The 27,207-nt window shown below is 52.3% G+C and overlaps 2 protein-coding genes across 4 annotated transcripts; both read left to right on the forward strand.

Moving 5' to 3' along the window:
• The first annotated feature begins 2,541 nt into the window (after nt 1-2,541).
• On the forward strand, nt 2,542-18,014 carry ABHD16A (abhydrolase domain containing 16A, phospholipase). Of its 3 annotated transcripts, none has more exons than XM_058665479.1 (20): nt 2,542-2,750; nt 3,726-3,782; nt 4,513-4,579; nt 4,768-4,854; nt 7,745-7,830; nt 11,171-11,244; nt 11,401-11,523; nt 13,451-13,565; nt 13,672-13,773; nt 14,673-14,736; nt 15,167-15,216; nt 15,603-15,726; nt 16,154-16,258; nt 16,469-16,532; nt 16,784-16,840; nt 16,929-16,991; nt 17,107-17,183; nt 17,269-17,367; nt 17,452-17,515; nt 17,673-18,014. In XM_058665479.1, the coding sequence occupies exons 1-20, from the start codon at nt 2,619-2,621 to the stop codon at nt 17,779-17,781; spliced, it is 1,719 nt and encodes a 572-aa protein (XP_058521462.1). In that variant the 5' UTR covers nt 2,542-2,618; the 3' UTR covers nt 17,782-18,014. The 3 variants fall into 3 exon arrangements, with proteins under 3 accessions (XP_058521462.1, XP_004598762.1, XP_058521455.1); XM_004598705.4 differs by having other exon boundaries at nt 2,543-2,750; nt 17,452-17,498; XM_058665472.1 differs by lacking the exon at nt 4,513-4,579 and having other exon boundaries at nt 2,689-2,750; nt 17,452-17,498.
• A 4,378-nt stretch (nt 18,015-22,392) lies between these two features.
• Nucleotides 22,393-26,882, forward strand: LY6G5C (lymphocyte antigen 6 family member G5C). The gene is made up of 3 exons (XM_004598773.2): nt 22,393-22,408; nt 24,225-24,380; nt 26,716-26,882. The coding sequence occupies exons 1-3, from the start codon at nt 22,393-22,395 to the stop codon at nt 26,877-26,879; spliced, it is 336 nt and encodes a 111-aa protein (XP_004598830.2). The 3' UTR covers nt 26,880-26,882.
• The last annotated feature ends 325 nt before the right edge of the window (nt 26,883-27,207 follow it).

Below are 27,207 nucleotides of genomic sequence, written 5' to 3' on the forward strand. Positions count from 1 at the left end.
CCCAAGCCATAAGCAGGGGCCCAGATAGGAAGTGGAGCAGCCTGGACTCAAACAGGAGCCTATTTGGGATGCTGGTGCCACAAGCAGATGTTTAGGTTACTATGCCACAGCACCAACTGTGTCTGGCAAGTCTTCATGTTGGTCTCCATAGAACCCATACATAAAGTCGCAAATCTGGTCAGTGCTCCATAAATGAATTAGAATGATTTTCCCTAAAGTCGCCCAGCACAGATATTTCAGAACACTTGATGACTGTATTAACTTACTACTCAAGGAGAAGGATAGCAGGTGACCTGAGTATTCACTGGTTTATTTTTCTGCCCCTGAAAGACTTCTGTATTTTTTATTTATTTTTTTAAGATGCTTTTTTTTTTTTTTTGAAAGGCAGCTCTACAGAGAGAAGGAGATACACAAAGAAAGGTCTTCTGATTGTTCACTCCCCAGGTGACCAAAACAGCTGGAGCTAATCCAATCCGAAATCAGGAGCCAGGAGAATCTTCCAGGTCTCCCACGCAGGTGCAGGGTCCCAAGGCTTTGAGCCGTCCTTGACTGCTTTCCCAGGTCACAAGCAGGGAGCTGGGTGGGAAGTGGGGCCTCTGGGATTAGAACCGGTGCCCATATGGAATCCTGGTGTGTTCAAAGCAAGGGCTTTAGCCGTTACACTATTGCGCTGGGCCATGAATGTGTTTTTACTGCTGCACCCAAAACTGACTCCATGATCTGCTCTTGATCTGAGTGCCGATTACATGGATGGATTGGATGGGTGTGATTCTTCTTATTATTTTTTTTAAGATTTACTAATTTTTATTGGAAAGGTAGATTAGATTTATGGAATTTACAGAGAGGAAAGACAAAACTCTTCCATCCGCTGGTTCATTCCCCAAATGACTATGACAGCAGGAGTTGATCCGATCTGAAGCTGGGTGCCGGGAGCTTCTTCTGGGTCTCCCACATTGTTGCAGTGTCCCAAGGTCTTGAACCATCCTTCTCTGCTTTCCCAGGCCACAATCAAGAGCTGGAAGGGAAATGGAGCAGCTGAAACACAAATCAGCTCCTATGTGGGACCCCAGGGCATGCAAGGCAAGGACTTTTGCCACTAGGCTACCACCTTGGGCCCAGATACTTCGCTTCTTGTTTTTTGTTTTTTTGCTTTTTTTTTTTTTTTAAGTATTTACTTATTTTTGTTGCAAAGTCAGTTATACAGAGAGGAGGAGACAGAGAGGAAGATCGTCCATCCAATGATTCACTCCACAAATGACCACAACGGCTGGAACTGAGCCAATCCGAAGCCAGGAGTCCAGACCTTTCCAGGTCTCCCATATGGGTGCAGGGTTCCAAGGCTTTGAGCCGTCCTCAACTGCTTTCCCAGGCCACAGACAGGTAGCTGGAATGGAAGTGGAGCTGCCAGGATTAGAACCGGCGTCCATATGGGATCTTGGCGCGTTCAAGGCGAGGACTTTAGCCACTAGGCCATGGTGCCGGACCCGGCTGAAGTATTTGAACCCTTACCACCATATGGGAGATCTAGATGGAGCTGCAGGCTCCAGGTTTCAGCCTGACCCATTCCTGGTCTTTATAGGCATTTGTGGGCAGGGTGATACATCAGATGGAAGATCTCTCTCCCTACCTTTCAAATAAATAAAAAAATGTTTTTAAAAAGCAGTTGAACATTTAGGGTTGGGAAAACTGACACACCCTTGATCGTTTCTGTCTCTTCACAATAGAAACCCATGCCCATTTGGGATCCTGGCACTTGCAAGGTGAGGATTTAGCCATTAAGCCTTTGCAATGGGCCCCGGAGCACTTTTCCATACACGTGTCTACTACAGTGAAAAGCAAAAGTTTATGTTACATAGGCATATGGTACAAAAAAAAAAAAAAAACAAATACAAGCCTTTCAGGTATTAAGAAACAGCATATTACCACTTCAAAGACCCTCTACATTGAGTATCCACTCTTCTAAATTTGCTAGTTCTCCTCTACTTGTTTTATTATTAAATTTCACGTGGTTTTGAATTTTATGCAGCGTTATCATATTCTGTGTAACCATGTGTGGCTTTTTTTCTCACTTTGCATGAGATTTGTTTTGAGATTTGTCCACATTTATAAGTGATCATTTTCATTTAGCCAGTTTTCCATTCATCTTAATAATTCTGGTTTTCCCTTTCCACGATCATGGCGTAGCTCTCCACTTAATCGAGCCTTCGTTTTCCCTTTGGGGAACTTTTTATAGCTTTCCCCAAAACATCTCGCATGCCTTTCATTAGGTACATTCTCGATACCGTTTTTTTTCCTCAGCTCTTGCTAAATACTCCTAATTTGACCCAGCGTTTCCACTCTGGCTCTGGAGTCTTCCAATACTAAGGAAGAGGAGAAAAACGATTGAACCATGCGTGACAGTTTGCTTAACTCTCTGAGTTCTGAACGCTTTCCACTAATTTCTGACCACGGCCGCACCCGTAGGCCCAACTGCAGGCTGCCGTCGTAAGAGTCTCCGCTCGCCTCGAGGCGGGGCCGCTGCGTGCTGACGTCAAGCGCACGCAACCCCTCCGAGGCGGAGGAGGGCGGGGCCGGCAGGGGGACCTGCTGCTGGGAGAGCAGCGGCCCGAGCCGGGGCCATGGCGAAGCTGCTGAGCTGCGTCCTCGGCCCCCGGCTCTACAAAATCTACCGGGAGAGGGACTCGGAAAGGGCCCCGTCCAACGTCCCCGAGACTCCAACTTCAGTCACTAACCCCCCTGCCAGCTCCTGGGTGAGTCGAGTGCCCCCCTGGCTAAGAACATGGTACGGCCCAAACCCTTTACGGCCTTTGCTCCCTAGAAGCGCCCATTACTGGAAACGAGGGGAGGCTGCTTGTCAAGGCACTTGGAAAAGTCTGCGCTGTCGGTGCTCCGTAGCTTCAAGTTCTGCCTGTGGAGTGGCCAGCTCCCTTGTGAACGCCGCTTTCCCATTCCGACTGCCAGTCCTTTCGTGTTTCCGAGTCCCCCCTTCCTGCCTGTCATGGTTCTTGCTGGTCCCAACTGAGTCCCAAGTCCTGGAGAGATCTTAGACGGATCCGGGGAGCTGGTGGATTTTGCCTTCCAACTTCCACTGTTTTCCTCGGAGTCTCCTGGTACCTCCCCCGGCTCCGGCTTTTTTCTCTTCCCGTCACCCCGGCATTGCATTTCAAAATGAGTTGAACATCTCATGTACTTCTGCACCCGCCTTCTCACTCTCCCAAACCTGGCATGGAGACCCCCAGGAGTCATTGCATTAATGAAAACTGGGGTGTGGGTGGGGATAGGCTGTTCCCCTAAGTATTCTTAGTATTCTTTCCTTTTTTTTTTTTCCTATTGGCAGCTTCAAATTATGTTTCCAATGCCTACGAATGGAAGCACATTCTCTAACTTAATTAACCTGCTCTTATTTCTGTCAGTGTCTTTGTTCTAAACCTCTCTCCCTATACATACACAACCATAGAAAATGGCTTGTGGAAAAGCAGAGAAAGTCGTTCCATGGTGCTTTCACTTTTGCTTCCCTATTAGGCATCCCGAATGTGTTTTCATGGACAAGGGTGGGAAACCCAGCCCCCACGGCAGGGTGCACGAGAGGGACTTCCAGGGTGCCAGGGATGCCCCCAGAAAGAGAGCTACAGGAGGCTAGAACCCGAGGATACCCATAAGGTGCGAAGGGAGGGGGACAGCCCTGTGGGTGGGCCGAGTCCTGACCCGGCCATCTGTTTGGACAGGATACGTACTATCAGCCCCGTGCCCTGGAGAAGCATGCCGACAGCATCCTGGCACTGGTACGTCTGCCCTGGCATCTGGGACTCGCTGCATCCTTTGAGGCCCAGCTGCCCTCTTGAGCTTCCTCCTCCCCAGCCTGGGAGAAGGCAGTGCCCTGAGGAGTGGGGGCTTCTCTGGCTCTGCAGACTTCTGCAACACACACACACAAGCTGTCAAGCACACATTCTTGCTGCTCCCTTGGGTATGTAGAACTGCTTTCCTGGGGCCTCCTGGGCCTTGCACAAAACATGTTTACTCTTGGGGCCATCTGCAGGCACTAAGTCCTGCAGTCTCCGGTGACCTGTCCTGCCTGGCAACTAACCTCTCTGGCTAAAGAGGCAGCTGTTCTCGCTGGCAGGGCTCCTGCGGTGACGTTTGTGCATCTCTTTGGGGACCAGAGCAGGGGCTGAGCTGAGCAAGGCTGCTTGAAGGGGCTGGGTTAACCCAGGTCAACAGAGACTGGCCTTTTAAGTGTGATTAGAGATGATTAGAGGAAGAAAATAGAGTTTGTATCTTGTTTTCCCAGCCCATTAGCTCCTGACATGTAATGCATCCACCAATACCCAGCACCCACCGTGTGTATCATGCTGGCACAGAGCAGATGTTCAATAGGATGTTCCTCAAATTACGCACCTTGCTCAGAGCCCAGGCCTGCAAATGACACAGCAGTGTGTGTGCCTGTGTGTGTGTGTGTGTGTGTACACACGTGTCCATGTGTACTGACTGCCTGTCCCTGCTTCTCTGCCGCAGGCTTCCGTCTTCTGGTCCATCTCTTACTACTCCTCTCCCTTCGCCTTCTTCTACTTGTACAGGAAAGGTCAGTGTGGTTTCCCAGGTGCTGGGGGCAGGATCCGGGCAGGTCCCTAAAGAGGAAGGGGACCAGTCAGGTCAGCTTGGCTTCCCTCTTCTGTCAGGGAGGGTCTGGGGTGGAGGTTGGGATTGCACGAGGAGAAGCAGCGGAGGGACACCGTGGAGTGCTTCTTAGAGCATCTCTCTCCCCTCCAGGTTACTTGAGTTTATCCAAAGTGGTGCCATTTTCTCACTATGCTGGGACGTTGCTGCTGCTACTGGCAGGTGTGGCCTGCCTCCGAGGTAGGTGGACAGGGTGCCTGGTGTGGTTCTGGCCCTCCCTGGGTGACTAGTAAGTACTTTCCTCTGTAGATACAAATTGGTGGCCAACTTTGAAGAGGAATAACTGAGAATGGTCTCAAGTATGACCTTTCCTTCAAAGGGTTTGGGTCAGAGGATGAATAAACACAGTGGGTGGTCTGGTTGGGTAGCAGAGCAGTACACAGCTATGCAGGTGAACCATAGTTATGCAGTGTATCTCAATGCATTTCCTGCTGAAGAACTAGCCACAAAATGACCTGTGTAGTTTGTTTTCAGTTCCATAGAATTCCAAGGGGATGCTCTGCTTGCAGTAAAACACTGAGGAAAAGAGGGCATGGAGCTGAGTAACCTGCAGGAGGTGTGTAGGACAGGGAAGACCCATGGTGGGAAGTGGCCATGTTCTCCTTCTTGCCCTGACAGTCACATAAGCGTGGGCTTTGCATTTTATGAAGGCAACAGATATATGTTTTAGGTACATGTGTTGTATCTTACCATTAAAAACATAAAACGGGGTGTGGTGCAGTAGCCTAGTGACTAGGGTCCCCTCCTTGCTTGCACCAGGATCCCATGTGGGCACTGGTTTGTGTCACACCTGCTCCACTTCCCTTCCAGCTCCCTGCTTGTGGCACAGTGGAGCTCTGGGCTCCTGGCTTCAGATCAGCTCAGCTCCAGCTGTTGCAGCCACTTGGGGAGTGAGCCAGCAGATGGAGGATCTTTCTGTCTCTTCTTCTCTCTGTAAATCTGCCTTTCCTGTAAAAATAGATAAATCTTTAAAAAAAAAAACCCATAAAATGGTAAAACAGGTCATTGTTGCCAGTGATGCAGTGAGGGCAGCCAGGTTAGGGGTGATAGGAAAGAGGATGGGGGGCTGGGGTATAGGCAGATAAAGGTCTTGTGTCCAAGGGTTTCTCTCCCTCCTCAGAGAGAGGCCCTCCATGCCCCCCATCTAGGAATATCTCCCACAGCACAGTTTTGTCTTCATTTATTTTATTTATTTTTGATATATAAGAAAATGCCAGAAAACAAAATACTTAAAAGGAGCTAAACTGATTTTCAAGTATTTTTGGTTAGTAAAATACAAAAGCATTGAGAGGGCACTGGCCTTCCTGTGTGAGGTGGTCCCCATCTGCCATGTATGAGGACCATCTGCCTGAGTGTCCCCCTGCCTGGCATGTCTCCATCGTAAAGCCAGGCAGTCAGTCCCTCGGCTGATAAAGCTTTTGGACACCGTTGATAAGTACACATGTAACTAATATAGACACGCTTGTCCGGAACTCCTCCCAGTCCCATGTTCCTCTTCCCAAGAGTAACCATTGTCATCTGCTCTGGGTTTTTTCCTGGCCCATTAAAAAAAAATTAAGAAATCATGTTTAATGTACCTAATAAATAGAGTTCAACAAATAAAAAGAAGAAAGCCATAGGTTGAGCAGGAAAATAGATGAGGGCTTAAAACATTTGGGTTACAAGTGCCCGAGTACTTGGACCATCTTCTGCTGCTTTTGCAGGCATGTTAACAAGGAGCTGGATTGAAAGTGGAGCAGCGGGCCCGGTGGCGTGGCCTAACAGCTAAAAGTCCTCGCCTTGAGAGCCCCGGGATCCCATGTGGGCGCCGGTTCTAATCCCGGCAGCTCCACTTCCCATCCAGCTCCCTGCTTGTGGCCTGGGAAAGCAGTTGAGGACGGCCCAATGCATTGGGACACTGCACCCGCGTGGGGACCCGGAAGAGGTTCCTGGTTCCCGGCTTCGGATCGGCGCGCACCGGCCCGTTGCGGCTCACTTGGGGAGTGAATCATTGGACGGAGGATCTTCCTCTCTTTCTCTCCTGCTCTGTGTATATCTGGCTGTAATAAAATGAATAAATCTTAAAAAAAAAAAAAAAGAAAGTGAAGCAGCAAGGTCTCGAACTGGTGCTCATATGGGATGCCAATGGTGCAAGTAGTGGCTTTAACACACAGTGCTGGTCCCATACAAATCATTTTGCAGCTTGCTTCTTTCTCTCGTGATCAGATTATTTTAGGACACTATGTGTAAAATTCTAGTCCATCCTGGTTTTATTTTTCTTGTATCTCTGTTCCACTCTATTTTCTTGTTTACTTGTTCATTGTCTCTGCCCGGCTCCCTCTAACCACCCACCCTACACACACATCTATACATACGTGAAACGCCAGCCTTCTGAGTACCAAGGGCTGGGTGCCTCGTTTCATGCTGGATCTCGCATGGGTGGGAAGCTGCCTAGCAAAAGACACCTGCCAGGTCAGGAGAGAAGCTGGGATTTGAGACTCCTTAATAGTGAAGGGGGAGTGGATGCCTTCCCTAGCTGTGAACCAAGAGAAAAGCAGGTTCCAGATAGAGAAGGGGGCAGGATAGGAGTAGTTCAGGAATTGGAAGGAGGCAAGGGTGGGCTCAGGAAGCAGAGACAGTAGGAATCCCAAGGGACAGGGAGGCGTCTGAGTGGGCAGCTAAACAGAAGGGAGAGGGAGGCAGGGTGCTGGGATTGGGCGAGGAAACAATTATGGACATGGGCAGGAGACTGAAACCTGGTGGCTGGGGCTTAAAATAGGCAGTGTGCAGAGAACTCCCTTGCGAGCGGGGGCTGGGCGAGCAGTGAGGCTGTGTGATGGTGTTTGCCACTGATGACGACCCTGGTGAAAGGTGAAAGCTTGGTGGTCTGGATTGCAGCCAGCGGGAGAGCCAGGCAGAAAGGGAAGAAGCCCGAAGCCAGAAGCTGAGCCTGGAGGGAGGGAGTTTCCTCACCTCCTCAGCCCTCGCTTCCCCTTCCTCTTGCTTTGAGCGCCTCATGTTCTTCCCGCGTCCCACCTCCCAGTGTTGTCTTTGGTTTCCCTAACACTGTTTCTTATTCTGTCTGTCCCAGGCATTGGCCGCTGGACCAACCCCCAATATCGTCAGTTCATCACAATCTTGGAAGCCACACATCGCAACCAGTCAGCAGAAAACAAGGTGAGAAGTTCCAGAAAACGCACCAGACATCACCTGTACTGGCAGCTTCCTCAGCCGCTGCCCCCCTCCCCACATACACATATCACCCAGCAGCCCCAGCTTGTGCCAGGACCAGCAGGTGCGGGTGTACCAACCCCACACTGGGTTTCTGCTCACCCATTGTCTTACACCTTTTCCCCTCATTTGTGCACTGTCCACCCAAGGCATTTTTCCTGCATAGCATGTCTAATAAAATATTGTTCTAGAAAGATCTCCTCCCCAACAGAGGAGTGTTCTACACATCCCTCAGACGTTACAGTGTTTCTTAGAATTCAGTTTTCTGTGGCTGTTTCCTGTGGCAGCTTGGTTCTGTAAATGTTTGCTTTGGTGGTGTGCACCGAGCACCATGCCAGCTATGTGTGGGGATGGGACAAGATGGACAGGTATGTCCACTCCTGGGCCTGAGAACACAGTATGGTGCCAGGAGGTAGCAGAGCCAGGGCACTGTGTCCTTGGAGCTGTGCCAGTCCGGCTGGTGCTGGAGGGTCATTATCTTTGAATAGGAGCTTGGGGGACCCATAAAACCATTTCCTGCCACGAGGAGGTGGGGCTGAGATCAAACAGCTGTGACAGTGGTGGCCACATTCCTGGGTGCTCAGCGCCCTGGTTTAGGGAACTAAAGATTCCACTGTTGGAGGCATTGTCACGCCCTATCCTGTCCAACCTCACAGCATTATTAGCTTATGAATACCTCTGAGGAGGCAGAGGGAGAAGGCTAGGTGAAGTGGCCCACGCAGAGCCACGGAGCCAGGAAGCAGCTGAGCCTGGATCCAGGTTTAGAAGCCTGGCTGAGGTCTACTTTCCCTCATTTTGTTCTGTCTTGTCATGTACATTTTTGTGCATTTTTGCTTCTAGTTATTTTTCAAAAATGTAAAAAAAAATTCCTCTCAGCAGAAATGTAAAAAGCTATCCTCAAAATAGAGCATGCCGGGAGCCCTGAGATGGGGGAGAGGGGAGAGGATACAGCAGAGCGTGAGGAGGATGGCCAATGTGGCCCTGGGAGCTGACAGACAACAGTGGCCGTGAGGACGGAGTAGTCCAAGGGGGATTGGTTTGAGAGGAGACCCCCAGCCAACAAAGAAGCCACTGAGGCTGCGACTTCCCTCCAGCTGCTCAACCCTGGCAGCGGGATCTGCTGGGGGATTTCTGAGCCCCTAGGGCAGCACAGTGTAAGTGATGTGGGCAGGGAAAGGGACATGGCCCAAGCAGCCCCTCCCCCGGGGGCTCAGAAACACCTCCAGCCACACCTCCTAGGGGAGAGTCAGGCTCAGGTTTTCTCAAACATTACATTTACTGGGTCTGACATCACGGTGCAGTGGGTTTAGCTGACGCCTGCAAGCCAAATGGGTGCCGCCTTGTGTACTTTGCTTCCAATCCGGCTCTCTGCTGATGTGCCTGGGAAAGCAGAGGAAGGTGACCTGAGTACTTGGGCTTCTGCCACCCACATGGGAGACCTGGTAAGAGTTCCAGGCTCCTGGTTTTAGCCTGGCCCAGCCCAAGCTAGTGTGGCCTTTTGGGTAGTGAACCAGTAGATGGGAGAGCTCTTTGTCTTTTGCTGCCTCTCTCTCTGTAACTCAGCTTTTTTTTTTTTAAAGATTTTATTATTATTGGAACGCCGGATATACAGAGAGGAGGAGAGACAGAGAAGAAGATCTTCCACCCGATGTTTCACTCCCCAAGTGAGCCGCAACGGGTTGGTGCACGCCGATCCGAAGCCGGGAACCAGGAACCCCTTCCAGGTCTCCCAGACGGGTGCAGGGTCCCAATGCATTGGGCCGTCCTCAACTGCTTTCCCAGGCCACAAGCAGGGAGCTGGATGGGAAGTGGAGCTGCCAGGATTGGAACCGGCGCCCATATGGGATCCCGGGGCGTTCAAGGCGAGGACTTTAGCCGTTAGGCTACGCCGCCGGGCCCTGTAACTCAGCTTTGCAAATAAAGAAGTGAATCTTAAAAAAAAAAAAAAAAAATGGGCCCAGTGCAGTCACCTAATGGATAAAGTCCTCACCTTGCATGTGCCAGGATCCCATACAGGCACCGGTTCTAATCCTGGCAGCCCCGCTTCCCATCCAGCTCCCTGTTTGTGGCCTGGGAAAGCAACTGAGGACGGCCCAAACCCTTGGGAACCTGCATCTGAGTGGGAGACCCAGAAGAAGCTCCTGGCGCCCGGCTTCGGATCGGCTCAGCTCCAGGCATTGAGGCCGCTTGGGGAGTGAACCATTGTATGGAAGATCTTCTTCTCTGTCTCTCCTCTCTGTATATACTTTCAAATAAAAATAAAATAAAATCTTTAAAAAATTAAAAGATACAAACTTTCAAAGATATATATATATCCTCATGTGTGTATATACTGAGCTATGCCATACTTAGTATTCTGCCTCTTTTTTAAAGATTGATATCTTTTTATTGGGAAGGCAGATCAGATTTATGGAGAGGAGAGACAGAAGAGAAAGCTCTTCCATTCACTGGTTCATTCCCCAACTGGCTGCAATGGTTGGAGCTGAGCTGATCTGAAGCCAGGAGCCAGGGGACCTTCTCCAGGTCTCCCACATGGATGTAGGATCCCAAGACTTGGGCCATCCTCTGCTGCTTTCCCAGGCCATAAGCAGGCAGCTGGATGGGAAGTAGAGCTGCTGGGTACAAACTGGTGCCTGTATGAGATGTTGACACTGGAAGTGGAGGATTAAGCAAGCGATTGAGCCAAAGCGCTAGCTCCATAGTCTATCTTTCAACAGGTTAAAATAATTTTTATTTATTTTTATTTTGATTAACAAATAGAGAAAGATAAACAGAGATATTCCATCCACTGGTTTACTCCCCAAATGCCTGCAACAGCCAGGTGAAAGCCAGGAGCTGGGAACTCAGTCCTGGTCTCCCATGTGGGTGGCAGGGGCCCTGGCATTTGAACCATCATCTGCCACATCCCACAGTGCACGTCAGCAAAAAGCTGAATGGGAAGTGGAGGAGCCACAGGTCAAATCAGGCCCTCTGGCTTGGGGTATAAGTGTCGAAGCGGCGTCTCAGGCTGTGTTGAATGCCTATCTCCTGTCTTGGGGTTTTGGAAGGAGCATTAGGTCCTTGGTCCAGAGGAGAGCAGGGCAGGCCAGGCCTGGTACCTCATGCAGCATCCCATCTTGCCTGATGTGAGAGCTTACTAGCCAAGAACCAGCAGGTATTCTGCATGGTCATCCTAGGCCCCCCAGGGACAGTGGCATTGAGGGTGGCTGGGAGGGCCCGCTGTTGGCTCTTGGTCCTCTTTCTCCTTACCTCCTCTTTCTTGTCCTGGCCTCCTCTCCCCCTGCAGAGGCAGCTCGCCAACTACAACTTTGACTTCAGGAGCTGGCCAGTCGACTTCCACTGGGAAGAGCCCAGCAGCCGGTGAGCCCGGTGCTTTTGCTCTGCGCCCCCCCCACCCCTTCCACCTCACCCACCATCATCCTCTCTCAGGTCCCCTGCCTGCCTTGTGGCAACACCCTCTTTGGAGCTTGGGCACCCCACTTGCTGCTCCTAATCTATCCTGCTCTGCTTCTTCAGGAAGGAGTCTCGAGGGGGCCCCTCCCGCCGGGGTGTGGCGCTGCTTCGCCCAGAACCCCTGCACAGGGGGGCAGCAGACACCCTTCTCAACCGTGTTAAGAAACTGCCTTGTCAGATCACCAGGTGGGAAACAGCAGCACGGAGGCACACTGGGGCCCTGGGCACACCATTGTTAGATAAGCTGTCGTTTATGGGACCTCGTGCACCCAGGGTTTGTGTATGTCCTTTGTGAGAGTCAGCGAGGCTCTGGGTCTCACAGGTCACACCTGGAGGTCTGGGATGGGAGCACAGTGCTGCCCGCTGCCCTGGCCCTGTCAGTGCAGCTGGGGGAGCAGCAGAGGTGTGGAGGGGGAGCAGGATTCAGGGCACAGCAGTGCACCCATCCTGCCCCCTTACTCCTCCATTGTAATCCCCCTCTTTGCCCTTCTGTACCTCAGTTTCTCCATCTGTGAGTGCCTGCCGTATAGGGTTGTTGAGGAGATTCAATGGGATCACACCCTGGAAGGGCTTCTGCTGCTGTGGTGTTTGAGACCACACCATGAAAGTCTGAGTGAATCTTAGGCAGGCTGCCGGTGTTATCAGAAGCAGTAACAATGGTTCTTCCCAGTGGTTGCTGGGAGTTAAGAGGCAGGTTCAAGGCTACCAAGGAAGAGGGTGGTCTTTGAGGTTGCCTGCTGAGTTTGTAGGCTGGGCAGAGGAGCAGGGCGGATTGGAGGTTTTGAAGGGGATGCTGCAGAGGGTAGCACAGCATCCTGGCGCAAGTTCCACTTCAGGATTAAATGAAGTGGCCAGTCATCGTTTTTCAGGCACGCCGCTTGCCACATGTCATCTGTCTAGCTTTGTATATGTGTTCAGGATCTATTCATCCCCTCCTTGGTGTAATGCTTACCCTAGTATAACACAGTGAATAACACAGTGAATGAAATAGCCTGTTCCCTGCCCCAGCATCGTGGGGTCTGGTCTGGTCCCTTTGACACTAAGGGGCTCTACCTGTTAGTGAACCCTGAAATCACTATAGTGAATTTAACAGCCATTATTATTTTTTTAAATATTTTAAAGATTTATTTTTTAATTTTTTATTGCAAAGTCAGATATACAGAGAGGAGGAAAGACAGAGAGGAAGATCTTCCGTCCAATGATTAACTCCCCAAGTGATGGCAAAAGCCAGAGCTGCATCAATCTGAAACCAGGACCCTAGAGCTGCATCCAGGTCTCCCATGTGGGTGCAGGGTCCTAAGGCCATCCTCGATTGCTTTCCCAGGCTACAAGTAGAGAGCTAGATGGGAAGAGGGGCTCCCAGGATTAGAACCGGCGCCCATATGGGATCCTGGCACATTCAAGGTGAAGACTTCAGCCACTAGGCCATCGCGTGGGGACCAACAGCCATTATTTTTCCAAGCATTTATTTGAATACCTTTAATAAGTTGTCATTACACAGATTCAGAGAGTCAGACTTGATTCTAAGAACTTTGATTTTTTCTTACTGATTATGGGAAACAATATCTCATAAAGCTCTCAAAATTACATACAGGTGGTCCCCAACTTTGGATTATTTGACTTAATTCTTCCTCTTTGAGATGCTGTGGAATGGATACACACTGAGTAGAAAGCATGCTGTACATTTTGGAGTTTGGCTCTTTGCCCAGCCCACAGTATGCCGTTGCGGCTCACTCCACAGTGGTAGCGCCTGTAGCTCCCACAGAGCCTCTCCCAGCTCCGCCCCACCCACCGACACTGCCCAAGGAAACAGCTGGCTCCCAGCTCACGGAGGGCTGCGTGAACACAATCTCTAGGTTAGGTGTATTCACTGCATGGTTGACTTAGGATGTTTCCTGCTGGTGCTCAGGGTATAATCCTGGGCAAATGGAGGAGCTCCTGTTAGGGTTTAGCTCAGGAAGCTTGAAGTGTGAAATCTGCAGAACACCACCCTGGGATGTGTCATTTTCCATTAAGCCATGGGAGGAAGGGAAGCATGAGGCAGGTCACAGGGCATGTGAGTGCCCACAGCCCCGCTCCGGGCTTGGGGCTCACTAACCTGCGTTTCCCACAGCTACCTGGTGGCTCACACCCTGGGGCGCCGCATGCTGTACCCGGGGTCCGTGTACTTGCTCCAGAAAGCCCTCATGCCTGTGCTGCTGCAGGGCCAGGCCCGGCTGGTGGAAGAGGTAAGCCCCCACCTAACCCCTGCCCGGAACCCCTGCTGGCCATGCCTCCCACAGGGATGTGGCCTGCTGCCCACCCCCAACCTGACCATTACCTCTCTCCACTCAGTGCAACGGACGCCGAGCGAAACTGCTGGCCTGTGATGGCAACGAGATTGACACTATGTTTGTGGACCGGCGGGGCACAGCTGAGCCCCAAGGACAGAAGCTGGTGAGAGGGAGCCCGAAGGTGGAGCTGTGGGGAGGAGATCAAGGTCCTGGGGACGCTGGTCTTATAGGACCACCTTCCTTGTGGAACTACAATTGGGGGCAGTGCCACCTGCTGACTGCACCCTAAAAACCTCTTGATGTAGAATTAACTGTGTGACAGGGAAAAAGCAGAAGCAGGAGCTGACATTCAGGGATTAAGAAATAGCCATCCTAATAGTCCCCAAGGAGGCAGCCCTTACTGTGTGCAAGGCATGTCTGTTCAATCTTCACAGCAATTCCATGAGAGGACATTTTCTATCAGCCTATTTCCTAGATGATAAAACCAAGGCTCAGGGTAACTTTCCCAGGTCACACAGTAAGCAGCAGAGCTGGTAGCTGAAGCCAAGGAACTCTGTCTCCAAAGTCACCTCCCTGAAACAGCCTGGGAGAGAGCGCTAAGGAGTCTGGGGAGCCCGGTTCCAGTCCTAGCTCTGCCTGTCCACTGTGAAAATTCATCCCAGTCCTGCCATTCCTGAGCTTGAGCTTAGGCTGCCACTGAATTCAAGTTTAATCTGACCATGAAACTGGCGAGGGAAACTAGCACCCCACACCACAGCAACATCACAGGAAAACAGACCTGAGACTGCAAAACTGCCTCGGGGGTCTCCTGAGGAAGAGTTGGCGCTACGGCAGCAGGTTGTCTACCACAAGGCCCAGTGGGCTGAGCCTTTGCTGTCACCTGGCTTCTCTCCTCGGGACCCTGTGGCATGAGAGAGGGCTCTGCTCCTTAGAGAGGACAGGAAGTTGCCCTTGTACCCTTGCTTGCAAAGTCCTGCAGGGCTGCAGCCCGTCCCTCCTCTCCTACCCCCAGAGCGGGCCTGGGCTCAGCCCACCCACCTCTTCCTTCCCACCTCCTTGTAGGTGATCTGCTGCGAGGGAAATGCAGGATTCTATGAGGTGGGCTGCGTTTCTACACCCCTGGAAGGTAAGCTCCTGGTTCAGCCACTCGCTTAACTCTGTCCCTTGGCATGGAAAAGTTTCCACCTGCTACCCTTGGGCCTGATCTCCACTTCCTCTGGGTGAGGTTGGAGTCTCTGACCTTTGGGGAAAAGTCCACTCCCTGTGTGCTTTGATAACTCAACATTCCTTCCCAGGGCGGTGTCCTGGCTGTATTGTGCTCTTTGTTCAGTTCCTACACACACATGCAAGCACATACACACATGTGCACACCCATACACAGTCACAGAGCTCCCCCTTCCAGAACTTTCAGGGCATTCCCAGATTCTGGAAAGGCCAGGAGTCACCTGCCTCTAAGCCCGGGGGAGCAGAGGATGTCTTCTGCCCTTCCTCCCACTGGTGCTTAGGAGAGCCCGGTGGGCTGCTGGCCCTCAGCCCCTCCTCCTCTTCTGTTATAGCTGGATACTCAGTCCTGGGCTGGAATCATCCAGGCTTTGCTGGAAGCACGGTGAGCCCCCCTCAGGGATCCCCTCCATTTCCTGAATTAGGTATGCCTGCTCTGGTCAGTCACTGGAGGGAAGAGAGGATGTGTGCCTTTCTGGGAGTTTCTCACCTATGGCCTGTGAAGGCAGCATTAAGAGACAGAGAGAGAGAGAGAGAGAGAGAAGGAGAGAGAGAGAATGTGTGTGTGTGTGTGTGTGTGTGTAGGAGCTGCTGGAGGGGAAGGGTCATCTTACTGTGAACATTTCGAGAGCCCAGCCCCTCCCACCACCATTTCCCAGACCATCTCCGTGGCCAGTGGAGGGGTCCTTGCCACCAGAGGTGGGTGGCAGGTGAGCTTACCTTTGATGTGGGCTCTGACCCACTACTGTCCTTGCTCTCCCTTTCCTGCAGGGGGTGCCATTCCCACAGAACGAGGCCAATGCCATGGATGTGGTCATCCAGTTTGCCATTCACCGCCTGGGCTTCCAGCCCCAGGACATCGTCATCTATGCCTGGTCCATTGGTGGCTTCACTGGTACCAGCCACCCTCCCACCCCTCCCTGTGGATGTGTTCAGGCCCCTTCTCCCCCTGCCCCCACTGCTCTCAAAGAGATGGGGAAAGGCCCTGGTGGCTCCAAAGTGGGTGGAGGCTCAGGGAATTGGGAAGAAGTAGAATCCCTGAGACAGGAAGCTGAGAGAGTGTCCTCTACCTTGTACCTGATGGTGAGCGGGAGAGGCAGGTTGGGTCCTGGGGTCAGGGGGATGAGTGCTTTCTCTGCCTGCCGTCTCTCCATCCTCTGCGCCTGGTGCCTTGGCCAAGGGACATGGGGGCTCAGGAGAGACCGGGAGTGATATTGTAGGAGGGATGGGGCCAGTGTGGGGGTCAGTGGGGCAAGGCTGGCTGGGAGTGGCGAGCAGAAGACCTTCCTAATCTTCATCCTTCTTCCTTGTCTTGATGCCAGCCACATGGGCAGCCATGTCCTACCCAGATATCAGTGCTGTGATCCTGGATGCCTCCTTTGATGACCTCGTGCCCCTGGCCTTGAAAGTCATGCCGGACAGCTGGAGTGAGTGCAGCTCCCAGGCTGCCCATCTGGGGAGGGTGGGCTGCACCTGGGAGCTGTTCCAGGCACAGGTGCTTCTCTTTGCTGTGGGTGGGCAAGAAAGAGGTCTGGGTTGCCAAGAAGTAGGAGGTATCCCCCTCCATGGACAGTGTGGACCTGGGTGTTGGCAAGGACTTCGTCTTCTGCTGTCTCCTCACCTTTATCCCACCACAGGGGGCCTGGTGACCAGGACTGTGAGACAGCATCTCAATTTAAACAATGCGGAACAGCTGTGCAGGTGAGCCCAGGCCAGGGACCAGCACTTCCCTTCTGCCCAGCCCTGTCTAGGTCCCCTGAGACCCTGGACGGTCTCATGATTGGAAAACCCAAGGATTACTACCTGACACAACAGGGGCATCCCAAGAGCCAGACTTTTCCACTTGTTCTGACTCTCACTGTTGACTAAAGGGCGGGGAGGGGACAGGTTGGTCGTCACCTGTATCCCCCCTCCCTCCAAGCCCTCCATCCTCATCACTCTGTTCTCCGAAGGTACCAGGGCCCCGTGCTGCTGATCAGGAGAACCAAGGATGAGATCATCACCACCACGTGAGTGCTCCCCAGATCCTGCCCACCGGAAACTCAGGCATCCAGATCCTTCTTCCTCAGCCTCCAAGGTAATCATTCCCACCCCCAGGGTGCCTGAGGACATCATGTCCAACCGTGGCAATGACCTCCTGCTGAAGCTCCTGCAGTACCGGTGAGTGCAGGCAGAGGGGAACCCGAGGTGGTGTACACGGACCCACTGGCACCAGCAAGGGGAGGGCTGAGGTGAAGGGATGGGGAGGGAGGAGGACTTGGCATTCCTTCTGCAGGTACCCACGTGTGATGGCAGAGGAGGGTCTTCGGGTGGTAAGGCAGTGGCTGGAGGCCTCCTCGCAGCTGGAAGAAGGTGAGTGGGCATCGCTGCGACTTCAGGGTGGGTGCCTGGCTGGGCCATGCTGCTGACAGGCCCACCGCTCTCTCTCCCTGACCAGCCTCAGTTTACAGCCGATGGGAGGTGGAAGAGGACTGGTGTCTGTCAGTCCTCCGCTCCTACCAGGCAGAACACGGGCCTGACTTCCCCTGGAGCGTGGGTAAGCCTGCAGCCCAAGATGGGGGAGGGGACAGGGTCAGGCACCCAGTCGTGTGTGTAGCTGCTTGAGTGTCCCTCTCCACAGGGGAGGACATGAGTGCTGACGGACGGCGGCAGCTGGCTTTGTTTCTGGTGAGCTCAGGATCGGGGCGCAGGGAAGGATGTCTGAGTGGCCAGGGACACCATGCTAGCATTGAGAGTGGTTGCTTTGCTGGAGCGAGTGGTGGCATGTGGGGAGGGGGTCTCACTGCTGCCATTCCGTACATGACTGCCCATCCTACTGTGCTGCTTCTTTCCCTTGGCCAGGCCCGGAAACATCTGCATAACTTCGAGGCCACACATTGCACCCCACTCCCCGCCCCGAACTTCCAGATGCCCTGGCACCTCTAGGGACTACTCTGGGACTCGCTGTTGAAGAAGGGACTGAGAGGAGACTGACGGGGAAGGGCCCTTTCACTCATGGTTTCACGTGTCCGTCTGTGTCACTGTTTTGAGTCTGGGCAGTGGAGGACCATTCCCCTTTGCCGCCACCTTCCCTCTTGCACGTGTCCCCTCAGCCGTGTGGCAGTACCTAATTTCCGACACAACGTACACCCTGCACTAAATGAAGGGTTCTTCCAGATAATTAATTAAAAGGTATTTTTTCTACTCTCTGGCTGATTGTATGACTCCTGAATGTCCAGGGAGCTGGGGACGAGGGGGGTTGCAGTGGAAAAAGCAGAGGCCCTGGAAGGCTGGGCTTGGGGAGAGGTGGGCTGTGACAGCCTGTAGCTCTCCCCATTGCTGTGGGTCCCTTGGCCTTCTGCTCTCAGCCCTAAGCCATCTTCATGCGGCGGGGCCACAAGCCCCCGACTAGGCCCCCTGCCCCAGCATGCAGCCCTTTGCCTCCTCCCTCAGTGCTTCCTGTACACAGCGTTCCTTCTTGTACCTGGTCCAGCCCACCTGCTGTCGTTATCAGGATCCCCAACATTCTGGCTCTTGTCACCCCCACATGGAGGGAGTGAGAACTCCCCATACCCTAGATGATGAATCCTGTACTCCCTCCCCAGGAGGTGAAATCTCTCTGCTATTTAACCAAGACAGAGTCCACCAGGGTCCACACAGAGTCCACTGTGTCCTCCCAGAGCTGTGTTTTGCCTACTGGACGGCTCTGTTTGAAGAGCATCATTAGGCAAAGCCTGAGAAATTGATTCCGCATAATTTCCATCTCCTACCTAATCTTTGGGCCTGGATGCTGGTGAGTTTTTCTTCCACTTGTCAGGTATTGTTACCTGACCACCTTCCTCCCTTGAACTTTTTTCTAGATGAAATTCTGTATTTACCACATTAGGCCTGTCATTTGATTTTTGCTTTAAGTTACTATACTTAATCTACTTGAAAGGTTAAGTGACAGAGCAAGATCTTCCATCCCTGATTTACCCCCCAAATGTCTGAATAACCTGGAGCCAGGAACTGCATCTGAGTCTCCCACATGGGTGGCAAGGGAGTCGTCATCTGCTGCTTTCCAGAATGTACTTCTAGCAGGAAGCTGGATTGGAAATATTAGCTGGGACTCCATGAGATACAGGTGTTCCATGTTGGTTTAACCTGCTACACCACAATGCCCTCCTCCTATCTTGCACAGGCCTGTTATTTTGAACAAGGAAGTTCTGGTGACCTACATAGTCTGTGTAATTTCTGTGTTTTATCCAACCATAGCACATGATGCTCCTCAGTAACGCTGGGGCACAGGTGATGTCTGCCCCCAGCAGTTCAAGGAAGGTGTACTGTGTACCCTGGAAGAAGGGCTCAGCGACGCACCTGAAATTCAGGGTTAGAAGAGGGGAGGGGAACCCTGGCATGGAGGCCTAGCAGCTAAAGTCCTCGCCTTGCATGAGCTGGGATCCTATATGAGTTCTGGTTCTAATCCCGGCAGCCCCTCTTCCTATCCAGCTCCCTGCTTGTGGCCTGGGAAAGCAGTTGAGGACGGCCCAAAGCCTTGGGGCCTTGCACCCGCATGGGAGACCCAGAAGAAGCTCTGGGCTCCTGGCTTCAGATCAGCTCAGCTTCAGGCATTGTGGCCACTTGGGGAGTGAACCATCAGCGGAAGATCTTTCCCTCTGTCTCTCTTCCTCTCTGTATATCTGACTTTGCAATAAAAAATAAATAAATCTTAAAAAAAAGAAGGGGGAGGGACCACCACTCAAGGGTGCCCCATTTTAGCAAACAGCAAGTGAAGAACTGATATGGGGAGCCTTGCTCCTCTGCCCCGTTCTGAACCTCACCCTCCTGAGTTTTCTGTTCAGCTGAGGAAGGGAATCTCCTAACATGTAAATACGGGGTAACCAGTCCCACCTCCTCCCTTGGCCATGGCCGTAGGGGCTCTGCTGGGCTTTACACACTTGCAGTAGAGAACCAACCATGCATGCCACAAGCTGCCCTTGAATACCCAAAGTGTATTGGAGAGGGGAGGATCAAAATATGGACTCAGACCATCCCACCCAAGGGATGCAGATTACACCCCATGTGAGAAGGCTTAGAGCAGCTGTTTCAGAACCACCCCACCCCATGTCAGAGTGGGGCCAGCTCCCAGGCCACTCCTCGGCCAGGCAGCAGGGTTCCTGGGAGATGATCAGCTGAGATGCAGTCCGGCAACTGCTAGTGCTCTGGGTACCGGATGAGAACGGAGCATCCAGGCACCTCAGAAGCTGGGCATAGTGAGAGGATGATGGCAGGGGAGCTGGGGTGCGGACCCTTGTGGGAAGCGGTGGTCCAAGGCTGGGCCAGGCTTCTCCTTTCCTCTCTCGCTGACTTGGGATCTGTACACTGCTGTTCCAGGGTGATGTCCTAGACTAGAGCTGTGTCTTTGGGTTGAGGGCTTGCTCCTTGCCCCAAGCTGTTGTGTTTTCCCAACAGCTGGCAGTTTCCCAGAGGGTGAATGGCCCCAGAAGAGGGGGTTGCATGTAGAGGACAGCAAAGTCCCCACCCATCCATTCTTCCAGTCAAGCCACTTGGGCTCCCTTAGAAACCAATCACTCATTATTTCTCTTCATTTACACTGTATTGAGGTTAAAGACCCTCTCGGGGTTTCTCTCTGGGAACAGACCTTGAGTCACCCCCACTTCCTTAAGTGTGGCACTGTGTCATCAGGCCCCGCCTCCTTGGAATGCCAGCCGTCCACTCCCAGGCATTCCTGGTCTCCAGGGAGAGGCCCTCAACATGGATATACCGTTGCCATGGTGACCATGGCAACACTCCACCTCTTCACCCAGAAAAGCCTCCATGCAACCGTCGCCATGGAAACAAATTCTGGCTCTTGACATTCCAGGGGCTAGTCCTGCCACCTGAAGGAGTAACATGAAACCAAGGCAGGATAAAGGACCCTGAGAGTGCGACCTCTCTGAAAACAGCCCCTTTCAGCCTTGCCCAAGCTCACCAAAATACTACCCATACCGGCTTCCCGTTCCCTGCCTCCTGAGCCCACTGTCCTGTGACTTCACTGCAAGTCCTGTGGGCCTTGAGCAGCCCACCCACTACAGGAATATGGCCTAACAGCTGCGGATACACCTGAGGGAGGGCAGGGGGCGCTGTGGGAAGCCCCTGTGCCTCCCTTGGCCCTCAACTTCTCAGAGAAGCCCTGTGGGTCCTCTGACTCCTTCTGCTGGTCACTCAATCTGCCCTCCAACAGGAGTTCAGGCAGACTCCTCTCCTGTTCCCCATCACCCTGCCATTCCTCTGACACAATTTTTAAGCCATTATTCCTTGCAAGACTCCCAGGGAACTCTCAGTGTGCATTTGTTTTCTGTCCCTCTTTCTGGGTGTGTCTCCCGTCCATTTCCTCCCCCTCATCACCCAGAGTTTGAGTGATTCTAGGATAGCCCAGACAGTATCAGGGAACACAACTTCAGGACCCCACTCTGACTCTCCAGATGGGAAAGTGGAGTAGATGTTGTCATTCCTGGACATCAAGGACTCCCCACCCCCATTCCCCAGTGTCCCTAAAATGTAAACTTCCTGAGTCCCTCAGAGTCTGCGACCAACCTGAGGAAGCAGTGACCTACCAGCCAAGGTGGGTGCGGGGGACAGTGGGTCCCCAGGGAGGTAACCCATCGTGCTCCTGGGTGTCCACTAGGGCCGGATGCTTGGGTCCCGATACTGCCTCTTTTCTGAGGCCCAGCAGAGCTGAGGTGGGCGATGGGGCGCCTCCACATCCTCCAGGCAGTCAGGCATGGAGGAGGAACTCACAGTGCTGGGACTTGTGGGCACCAGGGATTAGACCCACTGACATGCAACTGAGCTTCCGCTGGGGCCAGAGGAGAAAGGGGTGGCATGGGCAAAGGCTCCAGGTCCCCAGAAACCCACAAAGGGCGCCGGGCCAAGTACTGACAGCTTGGGATCCAGGTGTCCTTACTTTCGATGCCTGACAGTACATCTTTCCCATTATGGAAGTGATGCCACCAATCACCTGCTGGGGAAATCTTGCCACTTTCCTCACTCTAATTAGTCTCACGCCCAGTCTGTCCACTCTACCTTGCCTTCAGCTTCCTGTCCCCATCTTGTGGCTAAATTTTGGAGGGGCTGTCTCTCTCGGACCCTCAAAGTACAACAGTCCCTGAGAATCTATAAGAAATGTGATCACACACTGCTCTGCCCAAGTCCCTCTGACCCTCTGAGGGCAAGCAATGCACACTGCTGTTTCCCTACCATCTGTGGCTGGGATTCAGTAAGTATCTGCCCAATGGATGTGAAAGGAGTGCCCCTCCTATACCCCTGGGGCGGCTGCCCTGCCCCCAAGCCAGGATGTTAGTCCCCAGAGCCCTGTGGGTGAGGACAGTCTGTCCCTTCTCTGTTCTGGCACTAGTTTCCCACCCCAAACTGCTCTTGCTTTGCTTCTTCCTCTTGGCCAGCCTCTCTCCCACCAATATAAGCCCCATCTGGTGGCTAGAGAGCAGTCATGTGCTTCCCAGCAGGCTTCACAGGGGGCTGGAGTCTGGGGTGCTACACTTCCCAAGCCCTCAGCGTGGGCCTCCTAGCAGGGCTGGTCACAATGAGCTTGCTGTTTGGTAAGTCGCCCCAAGGGGTCTGAGGGGCTCTTGGCTAGATGGATGGAGAAACTGATGGACACATTTGAGGACATCTGTCCCCAGTGCTCAGGGAAACCAGGCAGCAAGAGAGATGGGATGGGCCCAGTGTGGTGGCCTAGCAGCTAAAATCCTCGCCTTGAATGTGCCGGGATCCCATATGGGTGCTGGTTCTAATCCCAGCAGCCCCACTTCCCATCCAGCTCCCTGCTTGTGGCCTGGGAAAGCATTCGAGGACAGCCCAAAACCTTGGGACCCTGCACCCGCGTGGGAGACCTGGAGGAAGTTGGAGGAAGTTCCTGGCTCCTGACTTTGGATCAGATCAGCTCTGGCCGTTGTGGAGTAAATCACTGAACAGAAGATCTTTCGATCTTTCCTCTCTGTCTCTCCTTCTCTCTGTATATCTGCCTTTCCAATAAAAATAAATCTTTGAGAGAGAGAGACAGAGAAAGAGAGAGAGAGAGAGAGAGAGAGAGATGGGATGGGCGCTGTTGTGGGAAAGGCCTGAGAACAAAGCAACTGATGATGGATGGCCCTAAGGGAAATTTCTGGTGGCTTTTCCAGGGCCATTCCACTCAACAACAGTGACCTAAGAGCAACACAGGATGGGGAGGGACAGAGAACATGCCAGATGACAGGGCGAGAATCCTAAGGAAGAACAAGGCTGGATCCAGCCCGAGAACCTCGTCTCTCAAAGGCAAAGCACTATCTACACAGACGTGGGACGCAGGCCTCATGCCAAGTGCTGCTGGACCTGGGACTCATGAATATGCAGTCAAAGGGTTCCTCAATCTATAGTCTAGGCTTAGGACCAGAGGGCAGTTGTGGGGTGTGTGCTATAATTATAGAGGAACATGGAGAACAAATCTGGTGGGCAAAGATTAATGTGAGTCTGACAATGGTTAAACCCATGTAACTGAGGCCCTGGTGTGCTTGAAACTGCCTTGCCATATGAAACAGAAATTCTTCTAGTCCCGTTAGGCACTCTCATCTTCACTTTGAAACATTATAAATTAAGAAAGCATGTTTTGGCTGATGCTGATGCAAGTTAAGCAGCCACTTGGCAGTGCTGACATCCAATACGGACTCTGGTTTGAGTCTGGGTTACTTCACTTTTTTTTTTTATAAGATTTATTTATTTTTTAGAAAGGTAGATACACAGAGAGGAGGAGAGACAGAGAGGAAGATCTTCCATCCAATGGTTCACTCCCCAAGCAGCTACAACGGCCAGAGCTGAGCTGATCCAAAGCCAGGAGTTTCTTTGGGGTCTCCCACATGGATGCAGGGTCCTAAGGTTTTAGGCTGTCCTCAACTGCTTTCCCAGGTCACAAGCAGGGAGCTGGATGGGCAGCAGGGCTGCCGGGATTAGAACTGGTGCCCATATGGGATCCTGGCGCATTCAAGGCGAGGATTTTAGTCTCTACCTTACTGCGCAGGGCCCGTTGTTCCACTTCTGATCCAACTCTCTGCTAATATGCCTTGGGCAAACAGCAGTTGACCCAAGTGCTTGGGTTTCTGTATCCACATGGGAGAACCGGATAAAGCTCCTCACTCCTGACCTGGTCCAGTTCTGGCAGTGGTGGCCATTGTAGGAGTGAATCATTGGATGAAACACCCCTCTCTGTTTCTCCCTCTCTATGTAATTCTGGCTTATCAACCTAAAACAATAGCAAACATGGGCCCAGCGTGACAGCTCAGTGGCTAAATCCTTGTCTTGCACACACCAGAATCCCATATGGATGCCAGTTCCCATTCAGGCTCGCAAGGGACCTGGGGTCAATATGTCTTTGTATCCTAGGTGAGTGTACTGCTGCCAACCAGAAATTAGAAGCCCCCAAATACCTGCGCTGTTACCGATGCCTCCTGGAAACCAAAGAACAGGGCTGTCCTCTGGGATCTGACATCTGCCTCAGCCCAGTTGGCGGTGCCTGCCTTACTCTCCACATAAGGAACAGTAAGCTGCCTTCTCCCATCTTGGCCTGGTCCTTTCCCCTGAGCCTCTGAAGCTGCACCCCAAGTCTTGTTCCTATAACCCTGTTCTGTCACGGTGGGTCCCTTTCTTTTCATTCAGAGACATGTCCAATCTCTACTTCCACTCGCTGCACTCTGCATCCCACAGTTGACTGGCCTTCACCTCTCAGCACTCAGCCTTGTGGACCCGGAGACTCCCGGACACACTGCCCTTTCTTAGCTTGCCCCACAGCTTCTCTAGGCGCCTTCATCCTTAATGGTTCCTGTTCACCAAAGTTTGGTCCTTAGCTGCCTTCTCAATTCAGAGGATTTGTCTGCTTCCTTGTTTCACGCAGCAGCCACATAGTATGTCCTCCTCACCTGATTGTTGCACAAAACCACTCTCCTCATATCACACTGCTCACTGGACATCCCTGCTTTTTTCAACTTGCTGAGAACTGATTAAATTCCCCTCTTCATCCCTGCCCTTCTACTTCATCCTTTAGCTTTCCAAACAGAAACAGAATACATGCTGTGTGCCAGGTCCTGTTCTAAATACACCTCTCAGGGACACAGACCATCCTCCCCACTTGACAGATGAAGACACAGGCAGAAGGGTCAACCTCGCCCACGTGCCAAAGCTGATCCAAAGCTCTGATGGCTCCAGAGGTGGCTTTTTTATTTAATATCTAAATGTATTTATATTTACTTGAGAAACAGAGATTTTCCATTTGTTGGTTCACTCCCCAAATATCTTCAACTGTTGGGGTTGGACCAGGTCAATGTTGGGAGCTAGGAACTCAAATCTAGGACTTCCTGGTGGTTGGCAGGGATCCAAGCACTGGGGCCATCACCTGCTGCCTCCCAGGGTGTGCATTAATAGCAAGCTGGAATCCTAAGAGCGGGAGGGGCTCTGACACAGGACCCAAAGCAGTATCTTCACCATTGCAGCAGAGGCCCATCCCCCTTTACTATTTTTTTTTTTAAGATTTATTTATTTTATTATAAAGTCAGATATACAGAGAGGAGGAGAGACAGAGAGGAAGATCTTCCGCCCGATGATTCACTCCCCCAGTGAGCCGCAACGGCTGGTGTGCGCCAGTCTGAAGCCGGGAACCAGGAACCTCTTCCGGGTCTCCCATACGGGTGCAGGGTCCCAAAGCTTTGGGCCGTCCTCGACTGCTTTCCCAGGCCACAAGCAGGAAGCTGGATGGGAAGTGGAGCTGCCGGGATTAGAACCGGTGCCCACATGGGATCCCGGGGCGTTCAAGGCGAGGACCTCAGCCGCTAGGCCAAGCCGCTGGGCCCCCCTTTGACTCTTAAGCAGTGAACATCCATGTACAGGATATCAGGGACATGTGCACAAAGATCCCTCCCACATAGACATTTTTTGGCCTAGAAAACAAATGATAAATACTTCTATACCTGAAATGATTCCCCAGTCTTTTTTTTTTTTTTTAAAGATACACAGAGAAAAGGAGTGACAAAGATCTTCCATTCACTGATTCACTCCTTAAATGGCCATATCGGCTGGAGCTAAGCTGACCTGAAGCCACAACCCAGGAGCTCCTTCTGGGTCTCCCATGCAGTGCAGGGTCCCAAGGCCCTGGGCCATCCTTGACTGCTTTCCCAGCAGGGCTGCTAGGATATAAATTGGTACTCATATGGGATCATGGCGTGTGCAAGGTGAGGACTTTAGCCACTAGGCTACTGTGCTGGCCCCCCCATTCTTTTTTTTTTTTTTTTTTCAAGATTTTGTTTTTACTGGAAAGGTAGAAATACAGAGAGGAGGAGAGACAGAGAGGAAGATCTTCCTCCCAGTGGTTCACTCCCCAAGCAGCTACAACGGCCGGAGCTGAGCCAATCCAAAGCCAGGAGCCAGGATCTTCCTCTGGACCTCCTATGCAGGTGCAGGGTCCCAAGGCTTTGGGCCATCCTCAACTGCTTTCCCAGGTCACAAGCAGGGACCTGGATGGGAAGCAGGGCTGCTAGGATTAGAATTGGTGCCCACACCACGGGATCCTGGTGCATTCAAGGTGAGGACTTCAGCCACTACCCTACTGCACCGGGCTCTTAATTCTTAAAACACTCCCTCAGTGCTGGCTCTCTCCACTGTGTTCCACAGCCTCAACTTAGTCCCTCCCAACTGCTCCATTTCAAATGATCTTTTCCTTCCAACCTTCCCTGGGAAACTCTGGCAGAGTTCCAGAGATGGTGAAAATGACCCCATCCAATTCCAGGATAATTTTTCAGGTCCAGGATATGGTCTGGGGGAGTGCAGATTTGAGGGCTCTGATGCAGGAACCTCCCTATTTCTAGTGTTTGTGGTCCCTCCCCAGGCAGCGGTTCTGATGTGATGGTGAGCGACTGCCGGAACAAGGAGCAGCTGAGTGACTGCACAAATACCCGCCCTTCACCTGTTTTTGGCTTCTGGATATTTGCTCAATGCTGCTTTAAGGATTTCTGCAATAACCCCGAAAACAGACGACAGCTTCTTCAATGATCATGAAAATTCTTCAAGTTGGCTGCCAGCCAACTTCCTAGGAAAGCTACCCATTCCAACTGCCAGCCCTCCCTCAAGTCACTAGACCCCATTCTGGATTCTTTCACTTGGCTGATGCTTCTCTCCCTGACTCTCTTTTGCCCCAGACCCCTGGAACATGCTCTGAAATAAACTGGCATGCAGACTCCTTGATTTCTCTCTCCTTTGGTCAGGGTAGAGGCTGATGGAGTCAGGCCTGAGGGAACTGGAAGCCCACCTTGGGTGGAAGGCTGGCTGACATCCTTGAAACTGCTGTCAGAATAGAGCTGTGGAAGAGTTGGGGTGGAGG

This window comes from Ochotona princeps, chromosome 1 (assembly GCF_030435755.1).
Source record: "Ochotona princeps isolate mOchPri1 chromosome 1, mOchPri1.hap1, whole genome shotgun sequence".
In the NCBI taxonomy this organism is placed as follows: Eukaryota; Metazoa; Chordata; class Mammalia; order Lagomorpha; family Ochotonidae; genus Ochotona; species Ochotona princeps.